Below are 19,723 nucleotides of genomic sequence, written 5' to 3' on the forward strand. Positions count from 1 at the left end.
CAGGCGGTAGGGAAAGCAAGTAGGATGCTTGGCTGCATAGCTAGAGGTATAACAAGCAGGAAGAGGGAGATTATGATCCCGCTATATAGAGCGCTGGTGAGACCACATTTGGAATACTGTGTTCAGTTCTGGAGACCTCACCTACAAAAAGATATCGACAAAATTGAACGGGTCCAAAGACGGGCTACAAGAATGGTGGAAGGTCTTAAGCATAAAACCTATCAGGAAAGACTTCATGAACTCAATCTGTATAGTCTGGAGGACAGAAGGAAAAGGGGGGACATGATCGAAACATTTAAATATGTTAAAGGGTTAAATAGGGTTCAGGAGGGAAGTGTTTTTAATAGGAAAGTGAACACAAGAACAAGGGGCCACAATCTGAAGTTAGTTGGGGGAAAGATCAAAAGCAACATGAGAAAATATTATTTTACTGAAAGAGTAGTAGATCCTTGGAACAAACTTCCAGCAGACGTGGTAGATAAATCCACAGTAACTGAATTTAAAGATGCCTGGGATAAACATATATCCATCCTAAGATAAAATACAGGAAATAGTATAAGGGCAGACTAGATGGACCATGAGGTCTTTTTCTGCCGTCAGACTTCTATGTTTCTATATTGTAAGTTGAGGACTAATTTATACAGCTCCACAGGCGGTTCTCGACTTACAACAGTTCCTTTAGTGATTGTTCAAAGTTACAACAGCACTGAAAAATGTGATTTATGACAGTTTTTCACAGTTAACAAACGCAGTGACTTACTAAGCAACGGAGGCAAAAAAAAATCATAAAATGGGCATAAACCACTTAATAATGTCTCGCATGACAACAGAAATTTTGGACTCAGTTGTGGTTATAAATCAGGGACTATCTGTTATTTACAGGCTGGTTGCCCTTGCAAGACAATTGCAAGAGACCTACATTCATTGCTTAGAGGGAACCTGATGCAATGACTTCCTTATATGTTTGGTGAAAGGGTTGTTTTTCTTTTTCCCACTTAGTGGGAGGCAATAAACCCAGCCAGTGTAGAAAAGAGTTAGCAGTCAGTAAGATGGTGGAGGGAATCACTGAATCCAGAAATAAATGGAGGGGGTGTCCAGACCGGGTCCCTCGTTTCAGTTGTGAAGTGACAGACCTGTTTTGTAGGAGGAGCTTCTCTAATTTACTCTTACCACACAGGGGAAGTAAAATCAAGTAACTGAGTTTACATCATCTGCTGCTAGGGTAATATCCGTTCTTTGTCAGTGCTGCGCCAACCAGTTCAGATCCATCCCTGTTTATTTATTGCCACATTTCCCCAAATCTTATCCTCTAGCAATAAGGAACAGTTATTTCCGAGGGGAGGGCACTGTAGTAACCACCATGTAGTAACCACCTATTTGAAGCAAATCTCCAGATGAAAGAAGTTTCTCTCCACAGGAGAAGGTTGCTAAGCAAAGCAAGAAGAGTGTGGATTGAAAGTGCAACTTGGGGCAGCATCTGAAAAAGAAGAAGAAGAATCTGCTGAGAAGTGAGCAGAGATGTTGTAGAATTTTAAGGAAGGAAGGAAGGAGAGGAGAGGAGAGGAGAGGAGAGGAGAGAGGAGACTAGGTTGCAAGTGAGCAGAGACATTGTAGAATTTCAAGGAAGGAGAGGAGAGGAGAGGAGAGAGAGGAGAGGAGAGGAGAGAGAGGAGAGAGAGGAGAGGAGAGAGAGGAGAGAGAGGAGAGGAGAGGAGAGAGAGGAGAGAGAGGAGAGGAGAGAGAGGAGAGAGGAGAGGAGAGAGAGGAGAGAGAGGAGAGGAGACTAGGTTGCAAGTGAGCAGAGACATTGTAGAATTTCAAGGAAGGAGAGGAGAGGAGACTAGGTTGCAAGTGAGCAGAGACATTGTAGAATTTCAAGGAAGGAGAGGAGAGGAGAGGAGAGAGAGGAGAGGAGAGAGAGGAGGGAGAGGAGAGAGAGGAGAGAGAGGAGAGGAGGGAGAGGAGAGAGAGGAGAGGAGAGAGAGGAGAGAGAGGAGAGGAGACTAGGTTGCAAGTGAGCAGAGACATTGTAGAATTTCAAGGAAGGAGAGGAGAGGAGAGAGAGGAGAGAGAGGAGAGGAGACTAGGTTGCAAGTGAGCAGAGACATTGTAGAATTTCAAGGAAGGAGAGGAGAGGAGAGAGAGGAGAGAGAGGAGAGGAGAGAGGAGACTAGGTTGCAAGTGAGCAGAGACATTGTAGAATTTCAAGGAAGGAGAGGAGAGGAGAGAGAGGAGAGGAGAGGAGAGAGAGGAGAGAGAGGAGAGGAGAGAGAGGAGAGAGAGGAGAGGAGAGAGAGGAGAGAGAGGAGAGGAGAGAGAGGAGAGAGAGGAGAGAGAGGAGAGGAGACTAGGTTGCAAGTGAGCAGAGACATTGTAGAATTTCAAGGAAGGAGAGGAGAGGAGAGAGAGGAGAGAGAGGAGAGAGAGGAGAGGAGAGGAGAGGAGACTAGGTTGCAAGTGAGCAGAGACATTGTAGAATTTCAAGGAAGGAGAGGAGAGGAGAGAGAGGAGAGGAGAGGAGAGAGAGGAGAGAGAGGAGAGGAGAGAGAGGAGAGAGAGGAGAGGAGAGAGAGGAGAGAGAGGAGAGGAGAGAGAGGAGAGAGAGGAGAGAGAGGAGAGGAGACTAGGTTGCAAGTGAGCAGAGACATTGTAGAATTTCAAGGAAGGAGAGGAGAGGAGAGAGAGGAGAGAGAGGAGAGAGAGGAGAGGAGAGGAGAGGAGACTAGGTTGCAAGTGAGCAGAGACATTGTAGAATTTCAAGGAAGGAGAGGAGAGGAGAGAGAGGAGAGAGAGGAGAGAGAGGAGAGGAGAGGAGAGGAGACTAGGTTGCAAGTGAGCAGAGACATTGTAGAATTTCAAGGAAGGAGAGGAGAGGAGGCTACAAGATGAGCAATCCAGGGAACGAGACGACCTCTCAGATGAATGAATCCTATCAACCTGGACAACAGCCTGGTCCAATGAAATCAGCCACTAATCCACCACCTCCAACGTATGCAACATCTCCTTCTACGCCATACCAGGATCAACCTTATAATGGACCTCCAATGCAGGAGACAGCTCCCTCTATGCCATACCCGTATCAACCTCATGCTGGACCTGGTGGTGCCATATTTATGCAGCCTCAACAGACCGTCCTCGTTACAAATGTCCAAATTGCCACTGAACAAGATTATTTGGGCTACTCCATCTTCACCCTCCTTTGCTGCTGCTTCCCCTTGGGCATTGCCGCCTTGATTTACTCTCTGAGGGTGAGTTTCAATGAGTGAGAGGGGGAGAGGGAGACAGGAGAGGGAGGGGGAAGATGAATGAAACGCAGAGAACCCCGACTATCTTTGCTTAGAAGGTTATGAGTGTAACCAATGCTAGATTAATCTTGATAAGAGGTAACAGCCAACACTTTTGAACTATGAAGTGGGGACAGGATTGTAAAAGAAGAGGGAGTAGAAAGGAGGGAAAAGGGGGGGGAGAGAATGTAGTGTTCAGAGTGCATTCCTTTTCATCTTTTTCTTCCTTTGCTTCTCCCTTACATAGAATAGAATTGACTTGGAAGGGACCTTAGAGGTCTTCTAGCCCAGCCCCTCGCTCAAGCCCCCCGCTCAAGCAGGAGAACCTATCTCATCTCAGACCAGTGGCTGTCCAGTCTTTTCTTAAAAGCCTTCAGTGATGGACCACTCACCATTTCTGAAGACAAAAGGTTCCATAATTGTCCTCACTGTTAGGAAGTTACCTAGAAACATAGACTGTTAGGAAGTTACCTAGAAACATAGACTGTTAGGAAGTTACATAGAAACATAGACTGTTAGGAAGTTACCTAGAAACATAGACTGTTAGGAAGTTACCTAGAAACATAGACTGTTAGGAAGTTACATAGAAACATAGACTGTTAGGAAGTTACCTAGAAACATAGACTGTTAGGAAGTTACCTAGAAACATAGACTGTTAGGAAGTTACATAGAAACATAGACTGTTAGGAAGTTACCTAGAAACATAGACTGTTAGGAAGTTACCTAGAAACATAGACTGTTAGGAAGTTACCTAGAAACATAGACTGTTAGGAAGTTACCTAGAAACATAGACTGTTAGGAAGTTACCTAGAAACATAGACTGTTAGGAAGTTACCTAGAAACATAGACTGTTAGGAAGTTACATAGAAACATAGACTGTTAGGAAGTTACATAGAAACATAGACTGTTAGGAAGTTACATAGAAACATAGAAGACTGACGGCAGAAAAAGACCTCATGGTCCATCTAGTCTGCCCTTATACTATTTCCTGTATTTTTATCTTAGGATGGATATAAGTTTATCCCAGGCATGTTTAAATTCAGTTACTGTGGATTTACCAACCACGTCTGCTGGAAGTTTGTTCCAAGGATCTACTACTCTTTCAGTAAAATAATATTTTCTCACGTTGCTTTTGATCTTTCCCCCAACTAACTTCAGATTGTGTCCCCTTGTTCTTGTGTTCATTTTCCTATTAAAAACACTTCCCTCCTGAACCTTATTTAACCTTAACCTCATTTAAGTTTCTCCTTAATTCCATGTTGCTTCTCTTGTTGTTTAGTTTGCAACCATTATTTCTTATTTTCTTCTCTTCTTGTTCTTCTTTTCCTGTCTCCTTCTGCCCTCAGACTCAGCATCTTTATTTTTTAAAATTGTGTTCATATGTCTGTTTTGGTATTTGTCTCCTCCTTGATCCTCCACCTGCCCAGAATCAACTAATTATATAGGTATCAATAATGGTATTTACTACCACATATGGTGGTTATGCCCAGAAACAAGGAAATTTTGGGTCATGATTCAAAATATGTTAAAAGAGAGATTAAAGTTTGAATTAGAATTAAAACCGGAAATATTTTTATTAGGAATAATCAGAGGACAACACCAAAGGAGTAATTATTATTTGATAATACATATATTAACTGGTTTTTGCAGTCTTTGGAAAAAAGAAAACATACTAACCAAGGATCTGGTAATTAGGAAAATACTAGAATGCGCAAAATGGAGCAAACTTACTTTAACATTTAAATATGTTAAAGGGTTAAATAAGGTTCAGGAGGGAAGTGTTTTTAATAGGAAAGTGAACACAAGAACAAGGGGACACAATCTGAAGTTAGTTGGGGGAAAGATCAGAAGCAATGGCTCGCGTTGTATGATTGCTTTTTTAATAAGGGTTTTTAAAACTGTTTTAATGTTGGATTTGTATATGATGTTTTGCTTGTTGTGAGCCACTCCGAGTCCTCGAAGAGGGGCAGCATACAAATCTAATAAATTATTATTATTAATGTGAGAAAATATTATTTTACTGAAAGAGTAGTAGATACTTGGAACAAACTTCCAGCAGACATGGTTGGTAAATCCACAGTAACTGAATTTAAACATGCCTGGAGTAAACATATATCCATCCTAAGATAAAACACAGGAAATAGTATAAGGGCAGACTAGATGGACCATCCATGAGGTTATTTTCAGCCGTTAATCTTCTATGTTTCTATTAGAGTTACAGAATAAACAGGAAGAAGAATATTACACTGTGTGGGATAAATTTTATAATTTGATTGACGGAAAGAGAGAAACAAGATAAATGTAAATTAGACAACAAATGGAGAAACCAAAGAAACAGAAATGTAACTGTAAAAGTAATAATAATTAGTGATGGGCGAACCAAACCCGCACAATTCAGGTCTGTACCGAATTTTGCGGTGTTCAGTATGCCGAACATGAACACGAAATTTTTTCATACTTCGGGCAAAGTTCGGGGCCGTGTTCGGTGTTCGGAGCTTTGACGTCACCGTCAGGTTGCTAAGGACGCCAAGGTGATCACTTCCTGGATTCCATGGAATCCAGGAAGTGATCACCTTTGCGTCCTTAGCAACCTGACGGTGATGTCAAAGCTCCGCCCCCAGAATCTCTTCGTGGGAGGGATTCCCCGTTCGGGTTAGAGTTCTGGTTCAAGTTCGGGTTCGGCCGAATTTTGCGTAAAGTTCAGCCAAACTTGCCGAACCCGAACAGCGTTAGGTTCGCCCATCACTAATAATAATCTTCTTTTTATCTCTTTCCTCTCCCCACCCTCAGACTCATGAGGCCAATCAACAGGGAGACATCACATCTGCTAAGAGATATTCCAGACTGGCACTCACTTTGGATCACATTGCCCTTGGCTTTGGGATTGCAATGCTCATTATGACTATTATTTTGGCCAACTTGGATTGGTGATTGCATTGATCATTCTAGGTATTCTTTTGGTCATTGCTCCCAACGTCTTAGCACATAAAGCACTTGCGAACTCGGACATGAGCCAAATATGGAACTGAACTGCAGTCTCAAACTCTGGAAGCTGAAGCTGTCCACGCCAGTCTCGGCCTCCACATGTGCTACCCAAACCCAGCACTTCAACAGAGCAACTTTGAGAATTACAATCCCTGAAGACACAATATTATCTGTTGTGGTTGGCTCTGGCCCAGCTCCTGCCCCAAGGAATGTCGAGGTGGATGTGGGGGAAACATCCACATGCCACAGGTCTGTTTTGCTCCCAATAGAATCTCCCGACGAAGGCTCCTCTGATGAAGGAAGCGTGAGTAGCAGGGAAGAGGGGAGTTTGGAGACAGCCCAGGAGGAGATCAATCATCCTTATCATCCCTGGATTCTGAACAAGAACTTATGACAGATCCACGCATGCATAGAGTGATGCATAAGAGAGCACAACTGAAGGATTATTACAGGAGATAAGTGAGGCCACCTGTGGTTGGGTGGGGATGCTGTAATTAGTGCTACAGATAAAAAGAGCAGCTTGCTGGTTTAGCCTCGTGGAAGTTTATCTGATTCATAGTTCATCAAGATCGTGGTTTTGCTGTTTCCCTGTTCAAGACTGTGTGTGGACTTTCTGGGCTTTGGACTCAATTTCCTAGTTACTGGGTGAGAAATTGGATTACATTTAACCTGTGCCTTGTGTGTACCAGAAAATCCCTTTGACATTTAAAAAGGGAGTTTTTTTCTGCTTTTCTGTTGATAAAGACTTTTGGTTTTCCTTCTATCGTGTGGTGTGTGTGTCTTTCTGGACTAATTACCCTGTAATTACAGGTGGTTGGGACACACCGGCAGAACATTATCTTACATGACTTCTGTTCTTAATATACAGAAAAGAAGTCAAAAATGAAACTACCGGTACCCAAAATGAAACCACAGTCTTTGAATTAATGTACATCGGATAAAATGCTTGTTGCTGGTCCTTCAGGCTTCCCACTAGTTCACACATGCTTTGCTGGGTACACCTAAGAACTACCCCATAATACACTGAAGACAACATTGGGCCGTCTGAAATCCTATTAATCGAGAATTCTAATTCTTATCGATCCCCAGTTTGAAACAATAGCTTGGGAAATGGGGAATGTATCCGTTTTGAGACCACATGTGAAAAACCCAGTGTTGCGATAAATAAAAAGTGAGCAATATAGTATCTTAGGGCTTCATGTAGCTCTTTTTATAGCCTGGCACACATTTAGCCCCAAATTGTAAAATTTAATGCAATTTATTTTCTTTCTTTCTTTATTTATTTAATTTGACTTCTTTGCTGCCCAATTCTGAAGGACTCAGGGCGGCTCACAACAATATTTATTTATTTATTTTTATTTATTAGATTTGTATACCGCCCCTTTCCGTAGACTCGGGGTGGCTCACAACACAATAAAAACAGTTCATGACAAATCTAATAATTTACAGTTTAGAATATTTAAAAACCCCGTTATTACATATAAGCATACCATACATAAATTGTATAGGCCCGGGGGAGATATCCCAGTTTCCCCATGCCTGATGACAAAGGTGGGTTTTAAGGAGTTTACGAAAGGCAAGGAGGGTAGAGAGTCGGGGCTGCCACAGAGAAGGCTCTTCCCCTGGGGCCCGCCAACCGACATTGTTTAGTTGACGGGACCCGGAGAAGGCCCACTCTGTGGGACCTAACCAGTCGCTGGGATTCGTGCAGCAGAAGGTGGTCCCTAAGATATTCTGGTCCGATGCCATGAAGGGCTTTGTAGCTCATAACCAACACTTTGAATTGTGACCGGAAATTGATCGGCAACCAATGCAGACTGCGGAGTGTTGGTGTAACATGGGCATAGTCTTCGGAGAGGGGCGGCATACAAATCTAAGTAATAAATAATAAATAAATATTTGGGAAAGCTCATGATTGCTCTCCCAGCTGCATTCTGCACGATCTGAAGTTTCCGAACACTTTTCAAAGGTAGCCCCATGTAGAGAGCATTGCAGTAGTCGAACCTCGAATATAAAATTACAATAACAATAAAAAGAAGTCAAGGGGAAAAAACAAGCAATTTCTAAAATCCTAATTAAAACTTAAAAAACAGTTCAACAACACACGTACTAGCCATTCATATATATGTCTCATAGGAGTATCTCTGTTTCACCTTTCTGTATCATTGATTTTACTGTCACATTACTCATATTGTTATAAATTATTACATATTATCCAACTAGCATCTGCCCTTCTGTAATTTGATAATATTATTCTGTATGTACTGCGCCAATTTAATACAAAGTAGGGCTCCACTAAATGTATGAGGATTATTTTGGTTTAAGCTTATGTAAATTTATAATATAAACTGTTGTGAAATAAATGCTAATCAATTAGTTTTTCATTGGGTCAGGTACTATCGCTGCAATTCTTCCTTGACCAGTTGAAAATATCTATTGGGTTCACACGTATCATTTATTTATTTATTTATTTATTTATTACTTAGATTTGTATGCCGCCCCTCTCCGAAGACTCGGGGCGGCTCACAACATGTAGAAACGAATCATAAGTAAACAGACAAATTTAAAAATATTTAAATATTTTAAAAACCCCATATGCTAACAGACGCACACACAGACATACCATGCATAAATTAAACATGCCCAGGGGGAGATGTTTCAGTTCCCCCATGCCTGACGGCAGAGGTGGGTTTTAAGGAGTTTACGGAAGGCAGGAAGAGTAGGGGCAGTCCTAATCTCCGGGGGGAGTTGGTTCCAGAGGGCCGGTGCCGCCACAGAGAAGGCTCTTCCCCTGGGGCCCGCCAACCGACATTGTTTAGTTGACGGGACCCGGAGAAGGCCCACTCTGTGGGACCTAATCGGTCGCTGGGATTCATGCGGCAGGAGGCGGTCTCGGAGATATTCTGGTCCAATGCCATGAAGGGCTTTAAAGGTCATAACCAACACTTTGAATTGTGACCGGAAACTGATCGGCAGCCAATGCAGACTGCGGAGTGATGACGAAACATGGGCATACCTAGGTAAGCCCATGACTGCTCTCGCAGCTGCATTTTGCACGATCTGAAGTTTCCGAACACTTTTCAAAGGTAGCCCCATGTAGAGAGCATTACAGTAGTCGAACCTCGAGGTGATGAGGGCATGAGTGACTGTGAGCAATGAGTCCCGGTCCAGATAGGGCCGCAACTGGTGCACCAGGCGGACCTGGGCAAACGCCCCCCTCGCCACAGCTGAGAGATGTTGTTCCAATGTGAGCTGTGGATTGAGGAGGACGCCCAAGTTGCGGACCCTCTCTGAAGGGGTCAATAATTCCCCCCCCCAGGGTAATGGATGGACAGATGGGATTGTCCTTGGGAGGCAAAACCCACAGCCACTCCGTCTTATCCGGGTTGAGCTTGAGTCTGTTGACACCCATCCAGGCCCCAACAGCCTCCAGGCACCGGCACATCACTTCCACCGCTTCGTTGACTGGGCATGGGGTGGAGATGTAAAGCTGGGTATCATCAGCATATTGATGATACCTCACCCCATGTCCTTGGATGATCTCACCCAGCGGTTTCATGTAGATATTAAATAGCAGGGGGGAGAGGACCGACCCCTGAGGCACCCCACAAGGGAGAGACCTCGGAGCCGACCTCTGACCCCCCACTAACACCGACTGCGACCGGCCAGAGAGGTAGGAGGAGAACCACTGAAGCACAGTGCCTCCCACCCCCAACCCCTCCAGCCGGTGCAGAAGGATACCATGGTCGATGGTATCGAAAGCCGCTGAGAGGTCGAGGAGCACCAGGACAGAGGATAAACCCCTGTCCCGGGCCCGCCAGAGATCATCCATCAACGCGACCAAAGCGGTTTCCGTGCTGTAACCGGGCCTGAATCCAGACTGCTGGGGACCTAGATAATCGGCTTCTTCCAAGGACCGCTGGAGCTGGAGTGCCACCACCTTCTCAACAACCTTCACCATAAAGGGAAGGTTGGAGACTGGATGATAGTTATTAAGCACAGCTGGGTCCAGGGAGGGCTTCTTGAGGAGGGGGCGCACAAGCGCTTCTTTATAGACTGATGGAAAAACTCCCCTCCCCAAGGAAGCGTTGGTAATCTCCTGGGCCCAGCTCCGTGTCACCTCCCTGCTGGCCGAAACCAACCAGGAGGGACACGGATCCAGTAAACAGGTGGCGGAACTCACAGCTCCAATGGCCTTGTCCACTTCATCAGGTGTCACCAGATCAAACTCTTCCCAGACAGGTGGACAAGTACGTGCCCCAGTCACCTCGACTGACTCGTTGTCAGTCGACTCTGTTTTACAATTGGAGTCGAGGTCGGCCCGAATCTGAGCGACTTTATCAGCGAAAAACGTGTTAAAATCCTCGGCACTACTCTGCAAGGGCTCCCCAACTCCCCCCTGATTAAGAAGGGAGCGGGTCACCCTAAACAGAGCGGCCGGGCGGGATTCCGCTGATGCAATCAAGGCAGCATGGTACGCGTATCTTGCCGCCTTGAGCGCCACTTTGTAAGTCTTAATAAAAGCTCTTACAAGTGTTCGATCGGATTCAGACCTACTCTTCCTCCATCGCTTCTCTAGACGTCTCTTCTGGCGTTTCAACTCCCGGAGCTCCTCGTTGAACCATGGGGCTCTACGGGGTCTAGCGCCTCGGAGAGGTCGCAAATGCGCAATCCGGTCAAGAGCCTCCGCAGCAGCCGTATTCCAGGCCTCCGCGAGAGACTCTGCCGAACTGTGGACAAGTGCCTCTGGAATAACCCCAAGCGCCGTCTGAAAGCCCTCTGGGTCCATCAGGCATCTGGGGCGGAACATCTTCATTGGTTCCGCCTCCCTGCGGGGAAGGATTGGAGCCAGGAAGTCAAGCCGTAGTAGAAAATGGTCTGACCATGACAAAGGCAACGCTTCTAAGCCCCTTAGTCTCGGACCATTACTCAATTGCTCGGAAAGGAATACCATGTCAGGTGCGTGCCCTCCCTCGTGAGTCGGACCCTGTACTACTTGAGTCAGGTCCATGGCTGTCATGGTGGCCATGAACTCCTGTGCCAACCCAGAGGTTTCGCCGAGTGACGGCAGGTTGAAGTCCCCCAGGACAATGAGTCCGGGGAACTCCACCGCCAACCCGGCTACCTCCTCGAGTAGCACAGGCAGGGCTTTTGACACGCAGCTGGGAGGCAGGTACGTGAGAAATAAGCCCACCTGGACCCCTAAGTCCAACTTCAACAAGAGAGACTCGCAACCCGCAATTTCCGGAGCAATGAGTCTACGTAGGCAAAGGCTCTCCCTGGCTATAATAGCCACTCCTCCCCCCCTTCCCTGGGGTCGCGGTTGATGCCATATCTGAAACCCGGCTGGGCAAATTTCAGAGAGAGGAACACCTCCCTCCGGGCCCAGCCAGGTTTCAGTAATACACGCCAGGTCGGCCTCCTCATCCAGGATCAGGTCCCGGATGAGGAGAGCTTTATTTACCACCAACCTGGCGTTAAGCAGCAGCAACCTGAGCTCAGGGCCAGAGTTACACTCATCACCAGTACCCAAGATTGGGCTCACAGAGCCAGAACAAGGGACCGTTATTAAGCAACGGTCCCTCGTTCCCCTGGAACGGCTAGCTCTGTGGCCCCCGCCATATCTGCCTCTCCCCAGCAACACTGAAATATTCCGACCCTCTGCCACCCCAGAGATCGGTGTCCCTCCCTCCCCTGTCTCCCGGGCGTCAGGTGGGCCAAATCTGTCATTCACACTACTATCAATCAACTCATCCATACCATATCCCCACACACACCCACACCCCCAATCATACCAATCATTCCATTCATACCCACAAGTATATGTACCCCAGTCACCCATTATATAAAACCCCAATTATGTTAAAAAAGCAATTAAATTGATAGCAGTATAAAAATAGCAATTAAGAACGATATTAATATTAAAAACACTATTAAAACTGACTAAAAATAACAATAAAAATACAAACATAGGTAATAATGAATAATTCAATTCGATTAGGAAATACGGTCAGCAGCAACTAATAAAAGTGCTAAGTTCTCAAAGTGCCAAGTTTCCCAAAGTGCCAAGTTTCCCAAAGTGTCAAGTTTCCCAAAGTGCCAAGTTCCTCAAAAGTGCCAATTTTCTCAAAGTGCCAAGTTCTCAGGGGCAGAGGTTATTCAAAAGTCAAGGATCATTCAGCATCTCTCTCTCTCCCCCCCCCCCAGACTAGGGAGGGGGGCATCCATGTCTGTAAAACTCTCCCACCATCAGACCTTGATCTACCAGTCCTCCTCCCTTGGTCTCCTTTCAATCTCCTCTCTCCTATCGCAATGGTCGGTCCTCCGTCCGCCAGGTCTCCTCCAGCGCCGAGCGCACCCACCGCACAGCTGCTCGGCGTCTTGGTCTGCCTGGCTGTCAAGTTCGCTCGCTCCACAGCGGCCGCCATCTTCCGAGCCCCAGCTGATCGAGGCTCCCAGCTCTTAACTCTCCCACGGCAAAACCAAGGAGAGGACGCACACACAGGAACCGGACACCGTAGAACAGGAGACCTCAACATTTTTAAACAGGGGGCCAATTCATGGTCCTTCAGACTGTTGGGGGGGCTGGACCAGTTGGGTGGGCATGGCTAGATGGTCATGTGACTGGGTGGGCATGGCTAGGTTGGCATGGCCAATTTAGAAGTCTATTAAACAATACACACAAATTAAACTCTAATTTGTTTTACTCCTGAGGGTGTTTATTTGCTTTTGTTTACAGGTTGCTCTTTTCGTTGACTTTTCTTTTTATTAGATCATTTTAATGGTGTTCAAGAATCTAGTGATCCACTTCAGGAAACTCAGTTTTTCAATCCCATGGAGCATACAATCAACATCTCTCTCTTTCTCTCTCTCTCATTCTCTCTCTCTTTCTCTCTTTCTCTCTCTCTCATTCTCTCTCTCTCTTTCTCTCTTTCTCTCTCTCTCATTCTCTCTCTCTGTCTCTCATTCTCTCTCTCTCATTCTCTCTCTCTCTCTCTCTCTTTCTCTCTCTCTCTCTCTTTCTCTCTCTCTCTTTCTCTCTCTCTCATTCTCTCTCTCTCATTCTCTCTCTCTTTCTCTCTCTCTCATTCTCTCTCTATCTTTCTCTCTCTCTCATTCTCTCTCTCTTTCATTCTCTCTTTCTTTTTTCCTTTCTCTCTCTCTCTCACTTTCATTCTTTCTCTCTATTTCATTCTCTTTTTCTTTCTTTCTTTTTTCTTTCTTTCTTTCTCTCTCTCTCTCTCTCTATTTATCATCTCTCTCCTTTCTCTCTCTCTCTCTACCGGCCTATCTCTAGCAAAGCCTCCACAGGCCCTGTTTTTGGCTATCAGAGTGCTACTGGAGACCAGCTAGACCAGTTAGTGGGAGGCAATAAATCCAGCCAGCATGGAAAAGATTTAGCAGTCAGTAAGATGCTGGAGGGACATACTGAAGCCAGAAATAAATGGAGGGGGGTCTCCAGTCCCTGTCCCTGGTTTCAGTTGTGAAGTGGCTGGCCTGTTTAATAGGAGAAGCTTCTCAATTTATCCTTACTGAGGAGGAACAAAAAATGAGTAACTGAATTTACATCATCTGTTGCTAGGGTAATATCCATATTTTCCCAGTGCTACCCCATCCAGTCCAGATCAATCAATATATTTATTGCCACATTTCCCCAAATTTTATCCTATAACAATGAGGAACAGTCATTTCCGAGGGGCAGGAAATTCGAACCATAAAGTAACCACCTCTTTGAAGCAAATCTCCACGAGTAAGACACACTCTTATCATGATTTCATATCCATGTACAGTGTTCCCTCGATTTTTGCGGGTTCGAACTTCGCAAATAGCCTATACCACGGTTTTTCAAAAAATATTAATAAAAAAATACTTCGCGGTTTTTTTCCTATACCATGGTTTTTCCCATCCGATGACGTCCTACTTCATCGCCAAACTAATAATTTTTGCAAATAAATAACAAAAAAAATAATTATTGTTAATAAATAATTATGTTTATAAATATCAGGATCACTAAGTGCCTTATTCAATGGTGAGTACCAGTAATAATGGTGAGTAAATGGTTGTTAAGGGAATGGGAAATGGTAATTTAGGGGTTTAAAATGTTAAGGGATGGCTTGTGATACTGTCCATAGCCAAAAATGGTGTATTTACTTCCGCATCTCTACTTCGCGGAAATTCGACTTTCGCGGGCGGTCTCGGAACGCATCCCCCGCGGAAATTGAGGGAACACTGTATAATGCACTTGGGGGAAAGGAATCCTCAGTCTGAGTATTGCATTGGCAGTTCTGTGTTAGCAAAAACCTCAGAAGAGAAGGATTTAGGGGTAGTGATTTCTGACAGTCTCAAAATGACTGAGCAGTGTGGTCAGGCAGTAGGAAAAGCAAGTAGGATGCTTGGCTGCATAGCTAGAGGTATAACAAGCAAGAAGAGGGAGATTGTGATCCCCTTATATAGAGTGCTGGTGAGACCACATTTGGAATACTGTGTTCAGTTCTGGAGACCTCACCTACAAAAAAATATTGACAAAATTGAACGGGTCCAAAGACGGGCTACAAGAATGGCATAAAACGTATCAGGAAAGACTTCATGAACTCAATCTGTAGAGTCTGGAGGACAGAAGGAAAAGGGGGGACATGATCGAAACATTTAAATATGTTAAAGGGTTCAATAAGGTTCAGGAGGGAAGTGTTTTTAATAGGAAAGTGAACACAAGAACAAGGGGACACAATCTGAAGTTAGTTGGGGGAAAGATCAAAAGCAACATGAGAAAATATTATTTTACTGAAAGAATAGTAGATGCTTGGAACAAACTTCCAGCAGACGTGGTTGGTAAATCCACAGTAACTGAATTTAAACATGCCTGGGATAAACATATATCCATTGTAAGATAAAATAAAGGAAATAGTATAAGGGCAGATTAGATGGACCATGAGGTCTTTTTCTGCCGTCAGTCTTCTATGTTTCTATCATACTATATCCATCATTTCATCTATTATACTCCTTTTGATTTCTACAAAGCTATGCTTCGGTACTAACTTCCCCTTTTTATACCTTACTAACCTTTAGAAATCCCCTTGCTTACTGGAATACGCAGAGGAGAGTGTCACAAGGGTGAAAGTAAAAGATGGTGTAAGATATGAGTATAGCTGCACGATTGGACCTACATTTTCCTGTTTACCTGATTTGTATCTGTTAACTTCTCCTTTTTCTCTGTATAAACACATGGTATTATGTATTGACTGCAATTGGTAGGTGTGACGACATGCCGTGGGCATCCTCATATTCTGTAAAACTATAAAAGTACTTCGTCAGCCACAAGCCGGGTTTCGGACATTGTTTTTCTATCTTCTGAACCTGCATGCATCACTAAATCTGAGATACTCCATCTCCTCGTGGTCTCCACTCCCCGCTGGTAAACTGCTTCAGCTGCAATCTCCAGATGAAAGAAGCATCTCTCCATGAGAGAAGGATGCTAGCAAAGCAAGAAGCGTGCGGATTGAAAGTGAAACCAAGGCAAAAGAAAAAGATCAGCAGAACTTGGGGGAGCATCTGAAAAGAAGACGAAGAAGAAGAATTTGCTGAGAAAGGAGAAGAGACATTGTAGAACTTCAGAGAAGGAGAGGAGAGGAGAGGAGACGAAAGGAGAGGAGACGAAAGGAGGGGAGAGGAGAGGAGACAAAAGGAGAGGAGAGGAGAGGAGACAAAAGGAGAGGAGACAAGAGGAGACGAGAGGAGACGAGAGGAGTGCAGACGAGACGAGACCAGGCTGCAAGATGAACAATCCAGAGAACGAGAACATATCTCAAATGAATGAATCATTTCATCCTGAACAACAGCCTGACCCAATGAAATCATCTACTAACCCATCGCCTCCAATGTACGGGGCATCTCCCTCTATGCCAAACCAGCATCAACCTTATGCTGGACCACCTGATGCTGGACCTACGCAGTCCCAACAGACCATCTTCGTCAGAAATGTCAAGCCTGTCAATGAACCAGCTTATTTGGGCTACTCCATCTTCACCCTCCTTTGTTGTTGCCCCCCCTTGGGCATAGCTGGCTTGATTTACTCTCTAAGGGTGAGTTTCAATGAGTGAGAGTGGGAGACGGAGGCGTGGGGAAGGGGAAGGCAGAGGACCAAGGCTATCTTTGCTTTGAGAGTTATGAGTATGGCCAATGCTAGATTAATCTTGCTAAGAGGAATAGCAGTATTGCAATGAAATGTGGAGCAGGGACCGGACTGTAGAAGAGGGAGGGAAAAAAGGAAAAAGCAAGGGGGGAAAAGAGGAGAATGTAGTGTTCAGAGTGCATTCCTCTTTGTCTTTCTCTTCTTTTGTTTCTTCCTTACATAGAACAGAATAGACTTGGAAGGGACCTTGGAGGTCTTCTAGTCCAGCCCCCTGCTCAAGTAGTGAAGGCGAACCTATGGCACGGGTACCAGAGGTGCCACGCAGAGCCATATCTCCTGCATGCGAGCCTTTGCCCTAGCTCAGCTCCAACGTGCAGGTATATGAAGGCCAGCTGATGTTTGGCTCATGCAGAGGCTCTTGGAGACCATTTTGGGCGTCCAGAGAGCCTCCTGGAGGATGGGGGAGGGCGTTTTTACCCTCCTCCAGTCCAGGGTAGCCTTTGGAGCCTGGGGAGGGTGAAACGTGAGTTTAATGGAAAAAGTTATTATTATTTATTATTATTATTTATTATTTATTGGATTTGTATGCCGCCCCTCTCCGCAGACACGGGGCGGCTAACAACAATGATAAAAAAACAACATGTAACAATCCAATTTAATAAAACAACTAAAAACCCTTATTATAAAAACCAAACATACACGCAAACATACCATACATAACTTGTAATGGCCTAGGGGAAGGAATATCCTAACTCCCCCATGCCTGGTGGCAAAGGTGGGTCTTGAGTAATTTGCGAAAGACAAGGAGGGTGGGGACCGTTCTAATCTCTGGGGGGAGTTGATTCCAGAGGGCCGGGGCCGCCACAGAGAAGGCTCTTCCCCTGGGGCCAGCCAGATGTATTCTGGCCCAATGCCATGTAGAGCTTTAAAGGTCATTACCAACACTTTGGTTTCCAACATCCAGAGGGCTTCTATGTGAGGTCGGGGAAGCTGTTTTTGCCCTCCACAGACATTGAATTTTGGGTGTGAGCACTCGAGCATGCACCATAGTGCGTGCTTATGCTCTTTCGGCACACGGAGGGAAAAAGGTTCACCATCACTGCCCTATACCATCTCAGACAATTATTCAGTCTCCAGTGATGGAGCACTCACATGGAAACATAGAAACACAGAAGATTGGCGGCAGAAAAAGACCTCCTGGTTCATCTGGCCTGCCCTTATACTATTTCCTGTATTTTATCTTAGGATGGATATATGTTTATCCCAGGCATGTTTAAAGTCAGTTATTGTGGACTTAACAACCACGTCTGCTGGAAGTTTGTTCCAAGCATCAGCTACTCTTTCAGTCAAATAATATTTTCTCATGTTGTTTGTTTATTGATTTGATTTGATTTGATTTGATTTGATTTGATTTGATTTGATTTGATTTGATTTGATTTGATTTGATTTGATTTGATTTCCGCCCCACTCTGAAGACTCGGGGCGGCTAACAACAATAAAAAAGACAGTGTAAACAAATCTAATATTAAAAATAATCTTTAAAAACCCCAATTTAAGAAACCAATCATACAAACAAGCATACCATGTATAAATTCTATAAGCCTAGGGGGAAGAGAAATTTCAATTCCCCCATGCCTGACGACAGAGGTGGGTTTTAAGGAGCTTGTAAAAGGCAAGGAGGGTGGGGGCAACTCTGATATCGGGGGGGAGCTGGTTCCAGAGGGTCGGGGCCGCCACAGAGAAGGTTCTTCTCCTGGGTCCCGCCAAACGACATTGTTAAGTCGACGGGACCCGGAGAAGGCCAACTCTGTGGGACCTAACCGGTCGCTGGGATTCGTGCGGCAGAAGGCGGTCTCGGAGATATTCTGGTCCAGTGCCATGAAGGGCTTTATAGGTCATAACCAACACTTTGAATTGTGATTGGAAACTGATCGGCAACCAATGCAGACTGCGGAGTGTTGGTGTAACATGGGCATATTTGGGAAAGCCCATGATTGCTCTCGCAGCTGCATTCTGCACGATCTGAAGTTTTCGAACACTTTTCAAAGGTAGCCCCATGTAGAGAGCGTTACAGTAGTCGAACCTCGAGGTGATGAGGGCATGAGTGATGAGGGCACTGTTTCTGATCTTTCCCCCAACTAGCGTCAGATTGTGCCCCCTTGTTCTTGTGTTCACTTTCCTATTTCTGAAGGCAAAATGTTCCAAATCGTTCTCACTGTTAGGAAGCTTCTCCTTAATTCTAGGTTGCTATTCTCATTGTTTAGTTTCCAACCATTATTTCTTATTTACTTCTCTCCTTGTTCTTCTTTTCCTCTCTCCTTCTTCCCTCACATTCATTATCTTTATTTTAAAAATTGTGTTCCCGTGCATGCTTTGACATTTGTCGGCTCCAAGATAATAATAATAATTATTATTATTATTATTATTATTATTATTATTATTATTATTTATTAGATTTGTATGCCGCCCCTCTCCGAAGACTCAGGGCGGCTCACAACAACGATAAAAACAATATTATACTGGCACAAATCTAATATTAAAAAAACCTAAAAACCCTATCATAATTAAAAACCAAACAGCACATACATACCAAACATAAATTATAATAAGCCTGGGGGAAAGGTGTCTCAAATCCCCCATGCCTGGTGGTATAGGTGAGTCTTAAGTAGTTTACGGAAGACAAGGAGGGTGGGAGCAGTTCTAATCTCCGGGGGGAGTTGATTCCAGAGGGCTGCCACAGAGAAGGCTCTTCCCCTGGGGCCCACCAGACGACATTGTTTAGTCGACAGGATCCCGAGAAGGTTAACTCTGTGGGACCTTATCGGCCACTGGGATTCGTGCGGTAGCAGGCGGTTTAGGAGGTACTCTGGTCCAATGCCATGTAGGGCTTTAAAGGTCATGACCAACACTTTGAATTGTGACCGGAAACTGATCGGCAGCCAATGCAGGCCATGGAGTGTTGAATATACGTGAGCGAATCTGGGAAGCCCCACGATGGCTCTCGTGGCCGTGTTCTGCACGATCTGGAGTTTCCGAACACTTTTCAAAGGTAGCCCCATGTAGAGAGTGTTGCAGTAATCGCCCACATGCCCACAGTCAACTAATTTTATGGGTATCAATAATCCTTTTCTTACCTCTTTTATCTCCCCACCCTCAGACTCAAAAGGCCAATCGTCGTAGGGACATCACATCTGCTAAGAAATATTCCAGACTGGCACTCACCTTGGATAACATAGCACTTGGATTGGGGATTGCAACGATCGTTCTGAGTATTATCGGTGTCAGTATCTCCAACATCATAGCACATAATGCAGATCAACAGTAG

The 19,723-nt window shown here is 44.9% G+C and overlaps 1 protein-coding gene across 1 annotated transcript; it reads left to right on the forward strand.

Annotated features, from left to right (window-relative positions):
- Window positions 1-2,885: 2,885 nt before the first annotated feature.
- Window positions 2,886-19,723, forward strand: LOC139174343 (proline-rich transmembrane protein 1-like). Its single transcript, XM_070764640.1, has 3 exons — window positions 2,886-3,248; window positions 16,178-16,348; window positions 19,556-19,723. The coding sequence occupies exons 1-3, from the start codon at window positions 2,886-2,888 to the stop codon at window positions 19,721-19,723; spliced, it is 702 nt and encodes a 233-aa protein (XP_070620741.1).

Source organism: Erythrolamprus reginae, chromosome 11 (genome assembly GCF_031021105.1).
Source record: "Erythrolamprus reginae isolate rEryReg1 chromosome 11, rEryReg1.hap1, whole genome shotgun sequence".
Classification (NCBI taxonomy): Eukaryota; Metazoa; Chordata; class Lepidosauria; order Squamata; family Dipsadidae; genus Erythrolamprus; species Erythrolamprus reginae.